This window comes from Lathamus discolor, chromosome Z (genome assembly GCF_037157495.1).
Source record: "Lathamus discolor isolate bLatDis1 chromosome Z, bLatDis1.hap1, whole genome shotgun sequence".
NCBI lineage: Eukaryota > Metazoa > Chordata > Aves > Psittaciformes > Psittacidae > Lathamus > Lathamus discolor.
The window spans coordinates 20,258,698-20,276,866 of NC_088909.1; the positions used below are offsets into that span (position 1 = coordinate 20,258,698).

The 18,169-nt window shown below is 55.0% G+C and overlaps 3 protein-coding genes across 4 annotated transcripts in view; 1 reads left to right on the forward strand and 2 right to left on the reverse strand.

The window, feature by feature from the left end:
• The window catches only part of NECAB2 (N-terminal EF-hand calcium binding protein 2), a 79,936-nt gene extending 75,874 nt beyond the window's left edge, over positions 1-4,062 (forward strand). For both annotated transcript variants that reach the window (XM_065661725.1, XM_065661726.1), the window contains 7 exons: positions 905-1,023; positions 1,234-1,313; positions 2,084-2,140; positions 2,256-2,368; positions 2,679-2,756; positions 3,135-3,226; positions 3,366-4,062. In XM_065661725.1, the coding sequence (XP_065517797.1) occupies positions 905-1,023; positions 1,234-1,313; positions 2,084-2,140; positions 2,256-2,368; positions 2,679-2,756; positions 3,135-3,226; positions 3,366-3,394 (568 nt within the window). In that variant the 3' untranslated portion in view covers positions 3,395-4,062. The remainder of the gene's footprint in view (positions 1-904; positions 1,024-1,233; positions 1,314-2,083; positions 2,141-2,255; positions 2,369-2,678; positions 2,757-3,134; positions 3,227-3,365) is intronic.
• SLC38A8 (solute carrier family 38 member 8) lies at positions 4,003-8,855 on the reverse strand. The gene is made up of 10 exons (XM_065661724.1): positions 8,682-8,855; positions 7,722-7,920; positions 7,379-7,532; positions 7,111-7,215; positions 6,791-6,848; positions 6,420-6,534; positions 6,162-6,309; positions 5,879-6,084; positions 5,624-5,693; positions 4,003-4,235 (listed from the first exon to the last, which is right to left on the reverse strand). Exons 1-10 carry the CDS (start codon positions 8,853-8,855, stop codon positions 4,139-4,141), a joined length of 1,326 nt encoding a protein of 441 aa, XP_065517796.1. The 3' UTR covers positions 4,003-4,138.
• A 3,123-nt stretch (positions 8,856-11,978) lies between these two features.
• Positions 11,979-18,169, reverse strand: part of MBTPS1 (membrane bound transcription factor peptidase, site 1) — a 29,531-nt gene continuing 23,340 nt past the window's right edge. Inside the window, exons 22-23 of the mRNA XM_065661554.1 lie at positions 13,745-13,875; positions 11,979-12,786 (exon numbers count right to left, since the gene is read on the reverse strand). Coding sequence (XP_065517626.1) covers positions 12,590-12,786; positions 13,745-13,875 — 328 coding nt within the window. The 3' untranslated portion in view covers positions 11,979-12,589. The remainder of the gene's footprint in view (positions 12,787-13,744; positions 13,876-18,169) is intronic.

The window sequence follows — 18,169 nt, forward strand, 5'->3', positions numbered from 1 at the left end:
GGCTCCCAGGCACCTCCATCAGCAAACAGGTAGCACAGAGCTGCTCTTGCTAGAAGGAAACACTGAAAACCCTTTGAGAAGCTCAGCCTCTGCAGCTCAGGTTTCCCACCAGTGGAGGAGGAAGGAAAGAGAGGGTCATCCTACCCAAAGACCGCTACCATCTTGCCACATAGGGATGGCAGCTACAAACCCTTGCGGGGATGGCAGGTCTTAGCATCCTCTCCGGTTTGCAAATGAACGAGGGCCTGGGGGGACCACTGGGTGGTCATTGATGCCTCAAGGGTATGTGCATGCATGAGCATGTGTGTGTATATACACGCACACATACATGCTTTTCTCCAAGAGGTGATGCAGGATGACCCAGGCCAAATGGGCTTTGTAGCCCCAGAAGAAGAAGCAGCAGCAAGTTGGAGGAGCTGCTACAGTGAATATGTCTTCATTCTCTAGGAGAAATAGAGCCTGTCAGTGGGGTGCATGCCAAGCAGCCATGACAACCACTTTTCCAATGTGTTAGTAGCCAAAGCCAAACAACTACAAAACCAGTCCCAGTAAGGTGCAGCCAGCTGCCTGGGCACAGCTACAGGTGCCCCACTGTTGTGGTGTCTGTCTAGAGAAGTAAATATCCATGTGGGCTGCAAGAGATCAGCAGTTCAAGTGTTTCCTAAGCAGGAAAGAAAAGTGATGACTGCTGGGAGCAGCCTGCTGATGTTGCTTTTGATGCTGAAGGATGGCACTGAAGGGATGCCTGTGCCATGTGAGCACTGCTGCTCTCCAATGGGTCTGGAGCTGGGGGCAGAGGTGCCAAAGAGGACGCTTCAATGTCAGCTCCCCGGGACTGGCTTACACCCAATTGTATGTGCCCAACTGTGCCCTCCGTGATGGCCTGTGTGCTCTCTGGTTGCAGGCACTACCCCAGCAAGACAGCCCATGGTCTGATGGAGACCTGGTACGACAGCCCTGTGCCCAGCTACTCTCCCACCAGCTGGATGGTCCCCAGGGAGCAGGGGAAGACCTTCCAGAGTGGTAAGTGATGGCTGCTTCCAGCTGCACTCACAGCCTGGGGTGACTTAGAGCGCTCAGGGAAGGGAGCTGCAGTCCCAGCAGCATCATGGAGGTGATGCTAGACTTTCCTGGAGGGCAGCAGGGCTCTCAGGGTGCCCAGGGATGCCTCTCTGGGAGGCAGAGAGGAGATGGAGGCAGGCCTCTCCATCACTGCCTCCTGGCTCCACGCAGGTTCCCCTGACACCAAGGTGGAGGGGCTGGAGGGGCAGATCAACAGACTGGCTGAGCTGATTGGCAAGCTGGAGGACAAGGTAAGGGCCAGCATTTCCACACGTGGGGCTGTCCCTGGGGCCCACAGCTTCCTGTCCTGGTTGGCACTGAGATGACCAAGAAGCGGTGGTGGTGGGAGCATGCATGCATGGTGGTGGGAGCTGGGTGGGTGATGGTGGGGTTGGAGGATATTACGTCTGATAAGCTGATGGCAGCTACTGTAATGTGGAATGATTAACTGTGAGTTTATTTAAACAAGAAAAAAACATAAGGAAGAAGGCAACGTCTCTTGCAGAGGCAGCCTTACTCCATATAGGGACTGAAAGAGAAAATGTTAGTACAAGAGATGTTTCCAAAATCCTCCTGGTTTGCACTTTCAGGACGTAAGGAGGCAGCGAAAAGGTGGTGCTGTACATGGGGGCAGAGGTGCTGTGAAGGGTGAGGGCAGAAAAGTGTCAGTCCTGGTTGCCTGAGGAAGTGGAGTGTTCCAAGGGCTGGGAAAGCAAAAGTGGGCACTGAGGAGAGATGGTTCCCCTACCCCAGGGAGAGTTAGGTGACGTTAGGACAGTTAGGGTCAGAAAGGTGACGGCTGTCTTGGGGCTACTGTGAGGACATGGTGGTGAGGATGTTGGCTGCTCGGGGAGCCTCTGCAGAGGGTCCTGATGGAAAACGCAAATGGGTCTCGGAACCCTCCCTGCAGAGAAGGGGGCACAGCCCATCATGTGCCCAAGCACTGGGGACGGAAACCCGTCAGCCTGGGAGGGACACACAACCTCAGCCCACCCTCCCACTGCTTTTCCCCCTTCCCCAGACCCTCTGGTTTGACCTGCACCAGCGGCTGTCAGACAGTGAGAGCACGGCTTGCACGGTGAGAGCACCCTGGGGTGCCGGGGTGTCCCTGCATTGTGGCATTGCCCTTGGGGTTGGGGGTGTCACCATGTTTTGGGGGTCTGTCATGCTGCTGTGTTTTGGGGGCCCGGCAGTACCTTCTCCTGGTGCGAGATGAGATGACAGTGTCGCACAAGCACCTGAGCGAGTTCTGCAGCTCCTTGAAGCAGTACCTGAAGAGCGTGGCCGGGGAGCGGGACTGCTTCCAGTGCGTACCACCAGCAGATGTGCATGGGGGACAAAGGGGCTTGTGGGGTGGGCACAGGGGTGCGCAGCTGCCCTTGCAGCAAGGGACACTCCACCAAGTGAAGGGCTGAGGCAAAGCAGCCAGGATTTGGGGTGCAGTGATGCTAGGCCACCAAAACCCTTTTGTGTGAGGTGAGGTGTTGGAAGGGGGAGGTCCCCTTCACTTAGGCTGCTGGGGCTGGGGTCACCCATGGGGGGCTGCAGAGGCTGAGAGGGGAGGGGGGAGGGATGCGCCATGGTTTGGGGCTCACCCCTCTCCTCACTCCTGCCAGTGTCACTGCGGTGAAGCTGCCCGATGGCGTCACCTTCATCGTCTATGAGTTCTGGGAGACTGAGGAGGACTGGAAGAGGTAGGGAAGGGATAAAAACCCTCAGTTCGGGTGGGGTCCTTGGTTGTGGAGGGGTGTTGGAGCTACTGAGCCCCAAGCTCTCCCCTGCCGGATGACAGGGGTGAGGATATGTCTGTCTGTCCTAGGGCTGTCACTGTAAAAGGTATGAGGGGCTTGGGTTGTCTCTGCTCATGTCCCACCTGGGAGTGCCTTTGGACATAGGGGATGGGATGGAGGTCTCACTGTCCTAAGCCAGGTGCACCCAGGCAGGGTGCTTTGCCTGAGTGTGAAGAGAGAGGCTGCTGTCACCCAGCCCCTGCCAGAGGTGATGGCGTGGCAGGGGGCTGGGATGGTGATTTGGTGGGACACTGTCACCCACTCTCTCCTGCCCGGGTGCAGGCACCTGCAGAGTGCCACCTGCAAGGGCTTCCAGCACGTCAAGGTGGACACGCTGAGCCAGCCTGAGGCCATCTCCAGTGTGGCTGTGCCAGGTAGGAGGGTGTCCATCCCGTGGTGTGGGCACAGGGACCCCGGAGCAGCCGGCACCACTCCCAGTGTGGGGAGCACGGGTGGGGGGTCAGGGTGAGGCAGGGCTGCACAGGGCTGACCCTCTGGTCCTGTCCCCCGCAGCTGCCTGGTGCACCTTGAGCCGAGAGTGACCGCTGGTGCCTGCCCTGCTGTGGGGTGGCCGTGACCCCTGTGTGGGTCAGTGTGACCTGTCTGCAGTGAAGGAAACCCCTGTGTGTGTCCCCAGCACCCCATAGGGTCCCCTCCCCCCCAGCTACCCCATCACCTGGGTCACCTCCTTCTGGAGTGGGGTGGGCTGTGGGGGATCTCCCCCCACAGGGTTTGGGGGGGGCTTCCCAGTGCACAGGTGGGCTGGTGATGAGGAACAGGGAGTGGGAGCAGGAGGCTGAAGGCCCCCTGGGAGGTAATTTGGGGTCCCTGCTAGTCCCCAGGGAAGTAGGCTGTGCCTAGGTAGGGGTAGGGACCCATGACGAGTGGGGAGAGGTGGTCAGGGTGGTGGTGAACGGGGTGCCCCTTAGTCCTGTGAGGTGTGGGTAGTCCCAAAGGGTTTCCTTCATGGTGGCAGTGGGTGCCTTTGTAGATGTGGGGATCAATGCCCCCCTTCCTGGGGTCTGTACTTCTGTCTGTGTGTCTGTCCGTGCATGTGAGGAGCTCGCTGCTCATCCTGCCCCCAGCCAACCTTGTGTGGGGGTCCCTTTGGGGGTGGGGGTGTGGCACAGGGCCCTCACCGATTCCCTCTCCTGTCTTTATTAGCCTCCGTATAATGGGGATGGTCATGCCAAATAAAACCGTGATGAGATCCAGCGGTGTAGCTGTGCCGAGGGCATGGTGGGGGCGTCATGCTGGGGGGCACGATGAGGTGGGTCCATGGCCCCTCAGCGCAGCAGCCCCAGCACGGCCAGGGCAGCGCTCTGCCCGCAGACGAAGGCACCACCGAGCACGGAGAGGACACCCCAGGTGATGAGAGCTGCCCTGCGGGAACATGAGGAGGGGCTGGAGGGACCAAACTGACCCCCAGTAACATGCAACCCGCTGAACCCCCGTATGTGGAGCCTTCCGTGGGGTCTCAGCCTCCTCTGCCACGCTCTTCTGCATCACGGATGGCTGAAGACCCCAGCAGCCCCTCCGGCACATCCCCACTGCAACGACACACAACACTTGGTCAGAAGCCTGACAGCACCACCATGAGACCATCCCTGGTTCTGCCTGCACCCGGCGGCCCTGCCGAGGGGGCACAGGGCACATCTGCTCGCCTACCCATGCTCAGGCACAGCCACATCCACACAATCTCCACATACCCCCCGGCCCCATTGCCACATGTCTCCTACCCGGCTCCATCCCAGCCCTGCGACCTGTGGGTCTGCACCTCCCTGTCTCCCTCTCCCCACGCACACAGCTTCTGACCAACACCAAGCCCTTGGGATGCAGCACTCACCCCAAACCCCGCTGCTGCTCCATCGTGGGGTCATCAGCACTGTGCACCTTCCCGAACTGCTCCAGGCAGGCTGTGACGGTCCCCTCACTGTCCCCATCGCCCTGGTTCGTGCTGTCCCCTCTCATGGTTATGGCACTCTCTGGGTCACACTCTGGTGGGTCTCCCTGATGGAACTCTTCAAGTCCTTGCTGCTCACCCTGGTGCCACTGCTCACTGCCTGCATTGGTCTCCCAGTGCTTTGGCATCCCTAGGGCACCTTCCCTCCTGCCCATATAGCCACACATCCCCCAGCGCACCCTCCTGGCCAAGACCCCAAGGTCCCCATGTGCTCGCACCAGCTGCTGTGTGGGACAGGACCCCACACACATCACCTCCATCCACACTCAGATTCTGCTACTCCCCCAGGAGCACAGACACACTTTGGCACACACCTACCCCAAAACTCACCAGAAACATGCCAGATCCCCCTGACATGGCTTTCTGCAGCCTTTGAGCACCATGGACTTCTGACCCCCACCCAACTCCCCACTGTGTGCCCCAGTGCCTTTAGACCTTGTCGCAAGGGGTCTGGTATTCAGACACATCCCTGATCCCTGTGCACATCCCTCGTACCTAGGCACAACCTCATTCCTGGGCACACCCCTGGTGCACAGGCACATTCCCAATTTATGGGCACCTCCCCAACACCTCTACTCAACTCTGGTATCCAGCCACATCCCCAGTGTTGGAACACATCCCTCCATACCCCCTCTTCAGCCCCACTGCAGGCTCCTGCTGTCAGTGCCTACAGGTGCCCCAAATCCCCCTCCTCATGAGACTCTTCCTGCCTTGGCCAGGGTGACCCCAGTGACCCTGCTGGTGCCACAGATCATGGGATGCTATCCCCCTGCCCTTCCCCACCGCTCCCAAGTGCGCAGACACTCACTTTTTGCGCCGCCCGAGGGTGCGGGTCCCAGTCATGCACACCAGGCACAGCCCTGCCACCAACACATAGGCTCAGCTCCACCACCTGGCATTCAGCTCACTCAGCTTCACCCAGGCCCCGCAGCAGTGTCCCCACGCATGTGTCCCTACACCCCAAAATGGGGTCAGGATGGACTACCCATCACCACCACAGCACCCACCCTGCACCAACAATGCTTTTGGCACCAGCACCCTTCCTCTGCCTCCCACTGCTCACTCTTGCCTGGGAAGATGAAGATGAAGAAGGCGCTGATGCCCCCAATGAGCTCAATGACCTTGCCGATGTCTGGGACAAAGAGGGCGATGGCGAGTGTGGTGGCCATCCAGGTGACTGTCAGTGCCACCCGGCTCCGCTGCTCCTGCGCCTCGGGCACTGCCATGGCTCTGTGCTTGGTGGTCACCCACACATCCCGCACCACTGACCTGGGGAGGAACAGGGAGGCTGATAGCACTGGAAATGCACTGGCCAGGGGACACCTGGCTGGCCACCACCCCTTCACCTGCCCAGCAGCACCACGATGGGGTAGATGGTAATGATGGAGACACCAAAGAGCAGGCGGGCGACAATGACAACCGGGTCGTTCCCTGGGTAGGACATTAGGACGTCGGGTGCCACAGCCTCGCCGAAGGTCAGGTAGCCATAGAGCCCTGTCAAAAGAGCAGTGGGTTGGGTGGTCATGATGAGGACAGAGGAGTCCCAAGAAACATGAGGACAAGTGGGAGAAGGAGGAGGTGAAAGTCTTTGGTGCTGGGGATACCCGTGAGGGAGTAGATGAGCAGGCAGATGAGCATGGAGACCACAGAGACGGCGACCCAGTGTGAGAAGCTCTGGTTGCGCATACTGCTGTAGATGGCCACACAGGCCTCATGGCACTGCAAAGCAAGGAGGGGTGGTGCTGGGGCCCCATGCAGGGACAGCCCCGACCCCCAATGCCTTCCCTCCCACCCAGGGGTGCCCTGTCCCACTCTCACCCATCCCCAGGGGCTTCTGTCCTGCCCTGCAGCCACCTCTGGGTGCAGAATGGGTCCCCTTCCCCGCAACCCCCCTGCAAGGAATAGTCTCCCCATGGTCCAGGATGCTGCCAGAGCTGCCCCAGCAGCAGGGGACAGTGGTGCCAGGGTGACCTACCTGGAAGCCGAAGCAGATGGTGGGGATGACGCTAAAAATGGAGGCCCAGGAGGATGCCCTGTGGCATAGAGGGGAAGAAACGCGGAGTGTGGCATAAGCTGTGAAGCCTGGATGCCACGGTAGGAACCTCTCACCCAGTAATTCTGGGAGAAGGAGGGGATTTCAGGGGTGAAAGCTGGAGCTGGGGCTGCCACTCACCCACCAACCTACCAGCACTGTCTCCAACTCATTCCTCCCTATGCCATCACCCAGGGCCACCCCTTGCCCATGCTAATGCCATAGAGAACAGAGTGGGAGGGATATGGGGCTGACCCCCCTACCTGGAGGGCTGGGAGGGCTCGGGCAAACGCAGGCTCTCTGCCTGCAGGTGGTATTTCAGGATGATGACCAGGGTGAGGTAACAGGCAGCCAACGTGCCCAGGATGCTGCTGGGGCATGGGAGAGCATCAGCACACAGACCCCTGGCAGCCAGGAGGGAGTGGGGTGGCGGGGGGAGGGTCCCATGGCCCTGCAGGGACCTGGGAGGAGGTGGCCTGGGGTACAGGGTGCCATGGGGTGGCTACACCATAGGGGTAGCCCAGGTGGTACCTGGAGTGCTTCTGGAAGCCGATCTCCTTGGGGACAGAGAGCGGGAAGATGACAAAGACACAGAGAGCTGAGAGGGTGAAGCGCTGGTCTGCATACCAGGGGGGTGACGGGGGGCCCCCACTCAGTGTCCCATTGGGGTACAGGGAGTCACACACTGTGGGGAGCAGCGGGGAGGTCAGTTGTGCCCAAAGGGTGGCCCAAGGAGATCAGGAGCATCACACCACGGCAGGGCCAGGGAGTTCCATGACCTCAGGCATCCAAAGAAAATGCCGGGGCTGCTCCCAGTCCACATGGGGCCACCTTCCCTTCACTCCCCGGGAAGCTACAAAGGGAAACAACTCACGTTTCTCCAGCTGGTCACCCACCACCCTGAGGAGGGCCACAGAGATCATGAAGAGGTTGAGGAGGAAGCAGACCTCGCAGAGCTTCCCCACGGCTGCCCCGCACACCGCCCGGACCACCCCCTGGTAGGTGGGCTGGGCGCTGAGGGCCGCTGCATAGCCCAGCACCGCCAGCCCACTCACCAGGAAGACCAGCGAGCCCTGTGGGGACAGGAGCCGTCAAGAAGCATCACGTCACTCCCAGACCCAGGGGGACAAGCAGGGCCATGGCCTTTAGGTGGCCATCTAGGTAACATGGGTCAGCAGATGGGTGGAGAACCAGCCCTAGGTGATCCTTTAGGTTTAGATTTGGTGGTTTAGGGCATGTAGGGTAGAATCACAGAATGGTTTGGATTGCAAAGGATCTTAAGATCATCTAGTTTCAAGCCCCTGCCATGGGCAGGGATGTTTCACACTAGACCGTGTTGCCCAAGCCTCTGTGCACCTTGGTCTTGCACAGACAGGGACTGAGCATCTACCACTTCTTTGGGCAACCTGTTCCAGTGCCTCACCACCCTCACTGTAAAGAACTTCTTCCTTATATCTAACCTAATTTCCACTGTTAAAAGTTTGAACCTGTCACCCCCTGTCCTATCACTATGGGCCCTGATGAATCCTCTCCAGCACCCTTGTAGGCCCCTTCAGACACTGGAAGGCTGCTATGAGGTCTCCTCACAGCTTCTCTTCTCCAGGCTGAACAGTCCCGATTCTTCCAGCCTGTCAGTTGGTACCAGCCACCCAATTACACTGTAGGTTACGCTGATGCAAGGAGCATCTCTAAGGCGGCAGCTCCTACCCTGGCTGTTCCCCCACCAGCCTGGCTTGGGACGTGGACGCTGCCCCCCAAGCGCCGCGGCGGGCTCCCCGAGGACGCCGCTGCCGCCAGCCCCTCGCTCAGTCGCGGCCCCCCGCTCCCCCCTTACCAGCTCCACCAGGAGGGCCGGGACAGCTCCGCCAGCCCTGCCGAACGCCCAGGGGAAACTCAGCAGCCCCGCGCCCAGCGCCGACTTGAGCAGGATGCAGACGGCGCCGGCGGAGGAGAGCCCGGCGGGACCTGACGGCGGCAGCAGCGGCCGAGCCTCGCCCGCCCGCTCCATGCCGGCAGGACTCTGCGCCGGGCGGGCCGCGGCAGCGCTGACCCCTCCGGTGGGCCTCCACTGCGGGGAGCGGGGAGTGGGCAGCGGGAGGCGGGGCAGGAGCCGGCCGTCGGACCCCCCCGCCCAGTGCCCCCTCCTGATCCCGCCGCATCTGGGGCAGGGCAGCGGCATCGCCTGAAGAGGGTGAACGGACGGGGGAGGACCGCGGTTCATGCACCTCCCCAGCTCGGGACCGGCGGTCGTATCCCGCTGCCCGTGGGCACCCCCAGGCCTCAAAGAGCTCGTACAGACCAAGGAAAACCAGCAGCCCCAGGAGCTTCCAGCACGGGGCCCAGCCGGGAGGCTCCCCGTTCCAGCAATATTCACCCCATCCACGCGATTCCCACCACGGGACATTTCGGAGTATCCCGGGTCAGGGAGGGGGAGGAAAGGGAGCTCCAGCGAGCGCCCCTCAGACCGTTTAACTGATGGATGCTTCGCCACTGGGTACAGGATGAGGCCAGCAGCCCTCAGTGTCTCTGCAGCAGTTAAAAGCCCACTGGGGTGCTCCTGCACTCAGGAGACCGTAGTAATCCCATCCCCTGCTCCAAACAGGGAACGGGGGTGCTAGGATAACAGGATGGGGTAACTGATGCCACAGAGGACCTGCACAGAGAAGGAATGATGGGCTCATCCCCTACACTGCCGACATGCAGCAGCTCTGTGCGGCTCTCAGTACATGCCACCACCCCAGGGCTCGGCACACAGGCCCCCAGTGCTGGCCGACAGCCCTTAATGCATTTTTGATTTCCCAAATATGTGCCCTTCTGATCTCAGTAAGACGGATAAAGAGACTTTAATCAGCTGCTAGGAGGAATTATGGATGGCTAATTGTGCCTGCCACCTCCATTACATCTCTGCCACCTACGGGGCTTATAACCATTTAGCAGGGCCCTTCCAGGCCTTCATTAGCTGCACACCAAAGGCTTCGGAAATAATTGGCCTCTACGATTTAGAAATTGGCCACTGGGCTGTAAAATACCAGCCACTGGGAAAGGCTCTTAATTCGGACTGGTGCTTTGATAGAGCTTGACTCTGGTTTGAATGCTGCGGTGGAACTGTCATCTCTCATTAGTGCCCCTCCTCATTAGGACTAAAGCTTTCCAGGCTGCCTGTGATGGGAGTGCCTCAAATCAAAGGGATGCAGCCCACCTCCCACGCCAGCACAGCAGCCCCAAGCAATTTCTCTGCTCAGTGGCTCTGAGCTCCCTTTCTTATTTTCTTCCCTCTTTCTCCCATTTATCTGGGTGCTCCAGCCACTGGGCCACAAGCCATAACCCGAGGGTTCCTGTTGGCTGGCAGCTTTACCCGCTCTGTGTCCCTTCAGCAGGTGCCCTCCTCTCTTCTTTTTGATGAAAAAGGGTTGGCAATCTATTTTCCACATTACTGTCTTTGAAGACAGTCAAAGGTACATGAATCCAAGTCGACAGCCCTTGTTTTGAACAAATGAAAACACCAACTACAATTACGCCTTGCTACTTGCAATCCCTTCTGAGGTCTGGCCCTAGAGATCTTACACCTTTAGTGACAGCTCTTTAGTAACCATTATGCCCTGCAGAGCTGGTTGGTCCTACTAGAGAGCCTGATGCCATGGGTGAGATGGGGAAAATCCTCTCCCTGCCAGCACAGGTCCATGGTTGGAGAGAAATGACTCACTCCAGGGGCTCACTCCAGCGGCACTGGGATGGCACAAGCAGCCCTACCTCAGGACCACTCCCTCAGCCCCAACGAGCTGCCAATAACAGGTCCAAAGCGAAAGTTCAGCATCTTCTGTCTCAGCAACAGGATATTGCCTCACTCAGTGCATCTCCATCTTTGGAGGAGAAGGCAGCCTGGGAAAAGCCAACTGGTCTCTGGGTTAGGGAAAACGGGTTTTCCTCATCCATTTTGCAGGACACTTGTGTACTGCAAAACCCTATCCACAGCCACCTCCTCGGAGGTTGCTCCAGGCTACATGGAGAAATATTCTCTCCTGCAGCCCCCTTCCCAAGGCCCACCACCACAATCCATGACTGTAAGCCCTGAACCAGGTGGGTGTAGTCAGATGGCCCAGCGGGGGCTTTTTCTGGCATTCTTCCCCTCCAGCCATGCCCAGGGTGGTATGGCACCAGTGAACTGCCTAAAAGCTCACCAGGACCACTTTTCTTCCTGGGCACTGCTTCTGCTCACTGAGAGAGGCAGCCACCAGCTCCCTCCTGCCCTTTGGAAAATGTACTGTTACTTGCAGCGGTGACGAAAGAAGCTGTCAGGGAAACCTCGCAGCTTCACTGCAAACGAGAAAAGCTATTTCGGTGATGGTAATATTAACCAACACTGCATGGTCAGGGGCAACTTGTGCCTTTAAATAAGGGCATCTTTATTTAAACCTGCAACAAGTCATAGAATCATAGACTGGTTTAGGCTGGAAGAGGTCTTAAATACTCACGTAGTTCCAACCCCCTGCCACAGGCAGGGACACCTTCCACTAGACCAGACCTCGCCAAGCCCTATCCAACACTGCCGGGGATGGCACACTGCCTTGAACTCTGCCAGGGTTGGGGCAGCCACAGCTTCTCTGGGCAGCCTGTGCCAGGGCCTCAGCACCCTCATAATGAAGAGCTTCCTAATACCTTATCTAAATCTACCCTCTTCCAGTTTAAAGACATTCCTCCTTGTCCTGTCCCTACAGCCCCTTGTCCAAAGCCCCTCTCCAGGTTTCTTGCAGCCCCTTTAGGCACTGGAAGCTGCTCTAAGGTCTCCCCAAAGCCTTATCCTCTCCAGGCTGAACAAGCCCAGTCTCTCAGTCTGTCTCCACAGAACGCTCCAGCCCTTGGAGGATCTTTGGTGAGCTTGACCTTCCCCCAGTCATCTCTGACCAGCTATAAGCTTTGAAGCAGGACAAACAAAAGGAGACAAGGGTTTTGGCTTTGTGACATACCACACTATGCTGTCAGTGCCATCCACAAAAGTGTCTTCTGTGCTTGCTGAGGGGCGAGTGCCACTTGCGTCACTCCCCAGGTTGTGCTCCAAAGGAAAGCCTACAGCTTGGACTGCAACTTGCTCTCTGTGACCGGCAGTGGAAAGCAGAGCCAGGCAGCACATGTCTTTGCTTCATATAGATAACATATTTATTGAAAATCTGCTTCACCAACAACGGTGAAATCGTGACCAAAAATTACAAAAACATCATGGTAGTTGGCATTATAAAAATAAACTGCAGGAGTATGTCTCACTGGTTTATACTGGTCTACCTCATCCCCTTCCCTCCTGTCATGGTGCACATTACTCTTCAGCATAATACCATTCTAGAAAATCACATTCCATTCAAAAAAATGCACTTTCTCCTTAGCAGAGGTCCTTAAAGTGACTTTTCCCCCCGCCCTCCCCAAAAATAAATATAGAAAATAGCCTCTAAACAAATAAATTTTAGTTTGGTCAGCTTAAAAAAGAAGGTCTGTTTTCCCCCCTCTTGGGATATGTAGTGACTAAGCAGCCATTTAAACAGTATTCAAGTCTTTGGTGGCTTCGGCTGCTTAAAGCTGCTGTTTTACGTACAGATGATCAACTGAGGTCCTTTTATTTAATCTCCAGAGACCAAAGACTATGCGTTGATGTCACGTGTGGACCACTAACACGACCAGCACTTTCACTGGGGACCATGGATGGCCCAGGAAAGCAGCTGGTACAAAGAGGTCATCTTTGGCAAGCGAGAGCTTTCACACTGAAGGTGTCTTTGGTGGGTGAACCTGCTGTATGAGCTGTGGTCGCTTCACTCGTGGTTTCCGTCTCTTTGGCCTGCTCTTCGCTTTGTTGATCTGTACCACAAAGAACGCCAGAACCACCATGGCACCAAGAAAAGCAAAGACTGGAATAGTCTGTCCTACATCCTGGTTGTACCGGCCAGGCATTATACCTAGGAAAGGCAAAGAGGTTTGGAAGTAACTAGAGACCACATGAACGACAACGTCTTCACAGTGTTAGGACCCAACAGTAACTCTTGTTCAAAGACAAAACAGCTATTAATCAGATTACATCTCAGACAGGAAGATTAACAGCTGCAGACTGATTACCAAAAATAAGGATGCAAACATTACAGAAAAGCATTTCCACCTCGACTTATTTGGGCACATGAATGTATAACCCAGATTTCCCCTGCAACAACAATCGTCTGTTCTGCATTGGAAGGGAGATCAAACACTTGACCATGATTTTATCACTAATTTCTATAAATCACACCAAATCCTGATGCTATGAGGAAAGTGATTGCGTGCTTGCTCCAGAGACCGCGCACATAGATGATGAGGATGAGCTAGAAAACCAGACCCTTTGTTTTCGCAGGTATCTTTTGCCTAGAAGCTTTCATGTGAGGCTTTCACACTGCTTCCAGCTGGGCCTGCAGTGCCCAGCTTGCACAGGAGAGCAGCCCATCATTAGACTTGAATCTGTTTCAAGTGCTCAGCATCATTTGTTAGTGTAACACCTTGCCCAAGGCACCATTCAAACTCTTCTGAATTTTGTGCTTGTGCACTGACACATGGAATTTTAATTAGCAGGAGATATCCAGCCACAGCTCCTAAGGACAGGGACTGCTGCAGACACCTGTCAGTCTAAACAGCACCAAAACAAACTTCAACAACCCAAAAATCACCTATCAAAATCTTCCTCTCAGTATGTCACACATGCTTTTGAATAAACTATTCACATGCAAAACTATTTCTCTTACGTTGTTACAACACAGCCGCACTATTATTGGCATATTTTTCACAACTGAAAATAAACATATAGCCTCTCTTCTGACTGTTCTGTTTGTTTTTTCAAAGCTTATACAAAAGCAAAACAAAACAGTGGCTTTCAAACTTGTCAATATTTACCTCCAGGAATATCCCATGCACCACTTTCTCCAGGGGACAATGGTCTCACTTGGGGTCGGTTCTGCCGAAAACTGGGCAAAGCCACTTTATCGAGGTCAATTGACAGTAACTTCTGATGTTTCCAAAGGTTGCTAGAAGCAATTTAGAGACAGAGTTATCCACCCACTTACTTAAGTAATGCAAGGAATTTTGCAGAAACATACAGAGAAAGTGATAGTCAGAGCCTACAAATAACTCAATGGTTTGGACTCAAAAGATCCATTCTAAAGGTTCTGCAGTTTGCAGGCCTCCAAAGCTAAATTCAGATGCCACAGTCTGACACTTGGATTGGCAACTATTTGCTAACAAGTCTCTTGCACAAAGACTACCAAAAGTAACCACTAGCAGCTCAGCAGACAAATATAGGCTATATGCTGACAAGTGACTTGACAAATGATACAACCAGCAGGCAGAGTTAGGCAAGCTGTCCAAGAAGCTGCTCCAGAAAACTACTTCAAAAGCATGCAGTGACAATGGATAATTCTCCAGGACACAGGGGAGGACCAAGAAAAAGCTAGGAGGATTGGCCAGGTCAATAAATGGTTAAAAGGGTGGTGTCATAGTCAGGGGTTTGGGTGTCTTGAACATAAGACTGAAGTTAGTAGGCCAGATCTACTGGGGGCTGGTGGAGCTGCTCTGGTAAAGAAGGGGAAGAACAGTTTTGGTAGGAGGCTTGCCAGACTGGTCAAGGAGGCTTTAAACTAGATGTGTTGGGGGAGGGGGGCATCATTCCATCCCAACACGCCCAGTCAGTTGCCAGCACCTATAATAAATGCTTGGAACAATGTACATATATTCCAGCTGCTCCAGCCAACGAGCCAGCTTCAATTGTAGCTCGGCTCAGATGCCTCTATACAAACGCCCGTAGCATGGGGAACAAACAAGAGGAATTAAGAGATGTGTGCACATCTACGGGGGTATGATATAATAGGCATCACAGAAACATGGTGGGATGGCTCCTATGACTGGAGTGTTGGAATGGAAGGTTACAGGCTCTTTAGAAAGGACAGGCCTGGCAGGCGGGGAGGGGGAGTTGCCCTTTATGTTAGGGATAGGCTGGAGAGTATGGAACTCTGTCTGGGGGCAGGTGAGCAGTTTACAGAGACTTTGTGGGTCAGGCTTAAAGGGAAAACAGCCATGGAAGACGTTACTGTGGGAATCTGTTACAGACCGCCTGATCAAGGAGAACCTGTGGATGAAGCACTCCACAGACAGATAGGAAAAGCCTCACGCTCACAGGCCCTTGTTCTCATGGGGGATTTCAACCACCCTAACATCTGTTGGAACGATGGCACTGCACGGCACAAGCAATCCAGGAGGTTCCTCGATTGTGTGGAAAACAACTTCCTTCTGCAAGTAATAGAGGAGCCGACAAGGAGAGGTGCCATGCTTGACCTTGTGCTCACCAACAGGGAAGGGCTTGTTGAGAACGTGGTACTCCAGGGCAGCCTTGGATGCAGCGATCACGAGATGGTCGAATTTGAGATCCCCAGGAGAGTGAGAAGAGCGTGTAGCAAGCTCACTGCCCTGCACTTCAAAAGAGCAGACTTTGGCCTCTTCAGGAGCCTGCTTAGTAAGGTTCCATGGGATATAGCCCTGGAGGGGAGGGGGGCCCAAGGCTCTTGGTTGATATTCAAGGATCACCTGCTACAAGCTCAGGAATGCTGCATCCCAACTAGAAGGAAGTGCAGCAGGAGGGCCAGGAGACCTCCTTGGATGGATAAGGAGCTGCTGAGGAAAATTCAAAGGAAAAAAGAGGCTTATAAAAAATGGAAGCAAGGACAGGTGGCCTGGGTAGAGTACAGGGATGTTGTCCAGGAAGCTAGGGACCAGGTTAGGAAGGCTAAGGCCCAGTTAGAATTAAACCTAGCCAGGGATGTTAAGGATAATAGGAAGGGGTTCTACAGGTACGTAGCAAACAAAAAACAGACTAGGGACAATACAGGCCCCCTGAGGAAGCTTTTGGGAGAACTGGCTACACAGGATTTGGAGAAGGCTGAGGTTCTGAATGACTTCTTCACCTCGGTCTTCACTGGCAAAGGCTCTGACTGCACCACCCAGGTCTTAGAAGGTAGATGCAGGGACTGTGAGAATGAAGACCTTGGGCCCACTGTAGGAGAGGATCTGGTTCGAGACCGTCTTAAAAATCTGAACATGCACAAGTCCGTGGGACCTGATGGAATCCATCCGCGGGTCCTGAAGGAGCTGGCGAATGAAGTTGCTAAGCCACTGGCCATCGTATTTGAAAAATCATGGCAGTCAGGTGAAGGTCCCGACGACTGGAAAAAGGGAAATATAACCCCCATTTTCAAGAAGGGGAAAATGGAAGACCCGGGGAATTACAGACCAGTCAGTCTCACCTCTGTGCCTGGTAAAATCTTGGAGCACATTCTCCTGGACAGCATGCTAAGGCACATGAAAAACAACAAGGTGCTTGGTGACAGCCAGCACGGCTTCACTAAGGGGAAATCCTGCCTGACCAATGTGGTGGCCTTCTATGATGGGGCTGCAGAATTGATGGATAAGGGTAAAGCAGTTGATGTCATCGACCTGGACTTGTGCAAAGCGTTTGACACTGTCCCACACGACATCCTTCTCTCTAAATTGGAGAGATATCAATTTGATGGATGGACCACTCGGTGGGTAAAGAACTGGCTGGATGGCCGCACACAAAGAGTTGTGGTCAATTGCTCGATGTCCGGCTGGAGACCGGTAACGAGTGGTGTCCCTCAGGGATCGTTGTTGGGACCGGTCTTGTTCAACATCTTCGTTGCTGACATGGACAGTGGGATTGAGTGCGCCCTCAGCAAGTTTGCCGATGACACCAAGCTGTGTGGTCCGGTTGATACGCTGGAGGGAAGGGATGCCATCCAGAGGGACCTTGACACGCTTGTAAGGTGGGCTGATGCCAACCTTATGAAGTTCAACCATGACAAGTGCAAGGTTCTACACCTGGGTCAGAGCAATCCCAGGCACAGCTACAGACTGGGCAAAGAAGAGATTCAGAGCGTCCCTACAGAGAAGGACTTGGAGGTGCTGGTCGAGGAGAAAATGAACATGAGACGGCAGTGTGCGCTCGCAGCCCAGAAAGCCAACCGTATCCTGGGCTGCATCAAAAGGAGCGTGACCAACAGGTTGAAGGAGGTGATCCTGCCCCTCTACTCTGCTCTTGTGAGACCTCACCTGGAGTATTGTGTGCAGTTCTGGTATCCTCAACATAAAAAGGACATGGAACTGCTGGAACAAGTCCAGAGGAGGGCCACGAGGATGATCAGGGGACTGGAGCACCTCCCGTATGAAGACAGGCTGAGGAAGTTGGGGCTGTTCAGCCTGGAGAAGAGAAGGCTGCGTGGGGACCTCATAGCAGCCTTCCAGTACCTGAAGGGGGCCTATAGGGATGCTGGGGAGGGACTCTTAGTCAGGGACTGTAGTGACAGGACAAGGGGTAACGGGTTAAAACTTAAACAGGGGAAGTTTAAATTGGATATAAGGAGTAAATTCTTTCCTGTTAGGGTGGTGAGACACTGGAATCGGTTGCCCAGGGAGGTTGGGGGTCCTGGTGGATAGGAGGATGACCATGAGCCAGCAATGTGCTCTTGTGGCCAAGAAGGCAAATGGCATCTTAGGGTGCATTAGAAAGGGAGTGGTTAGTAGGTCAAGAGAGGTTCTCCTCCCCCTCTACTCAGCCTTGGTGAGGCCGCATCTGGAATATTGCGTCCAGTTCTGGGCCCCTCTGTTCAAGAAGGACAGGGAATTGCTTGAAGGAGTCTTGATGAAATTTAACAAGGGCAAGTGTAGAGTCTTGCATCTGGGGAAGAACAACCCCATGTACCAGTACAGGTTGGGGGTTGACCTGCTGGAAAGTAGTGAAGGGGAAAGGGACCTGGGGGTCCTGGTGGATAGGAGGATGACCATGAGCCAGCAATGTGCTCTTGTGGCCAAGAAGGCAAATGGCATCTTAGGGTGCATTAGAAAGGGAGTGGTTAGTAGGTCAAGAGAGGTTCTCCTCCCCCTCTACTCAGCCTTGGTGAGGCCGCATCTGGAATATTGTGTCCAGTTCTGGGCCCCTCTGTTCAAGAAGGACAGGGAATTGCTTGAAGGAGTCCAGCGCAGAGCCACAAAGATGATTAAGGGAGTGGAACATCTCCCTTATGAGGAGAGGCTGAGGGAGCTGGGTCTCTTTAGCTTGCAAAAGAGGAGACTGAGGGGTGACCTCATCAATGTTTACAAATATGTGAAGGGTAGGTGTCAGGATGATGGAGCTAGGCTTTTTTCAGTGATATCCAGTGATAGGACAAGGGGCAATGGGTGTAAACTGGAACATAGGAAGTTCCACGTTAACATCAGGAAGAACTTCTTTACTGTAAGAGTGACAGAGCACTGGAA

Excerpts from the sequence above, each read along its gene's own strand:
- SLC38A8 (XM_065661724.1), bottom strand. The coding sequence starts at position 8,855 with ATGGAGCGGGCGGGCGAGGCTCGGCCGCTGCTGCCGCCGTCAGGTCCC. Across the intron at positions 7,533-7,721 it reads GGGTGACCAGCTGGAGAAAC|TGTGTGACTCCCTGTACCCC; the intron begins GTGAGTTGTTTC and ends TGCTCCCCACAG. Across the intron at positions 6,310-6,419 it reads GCTCATCTACTCCCTCACGG|GGCTCTATGGCTACCTGACC; the intron begins GTATCCCCAGCA and ends CTCTTTTGACAG.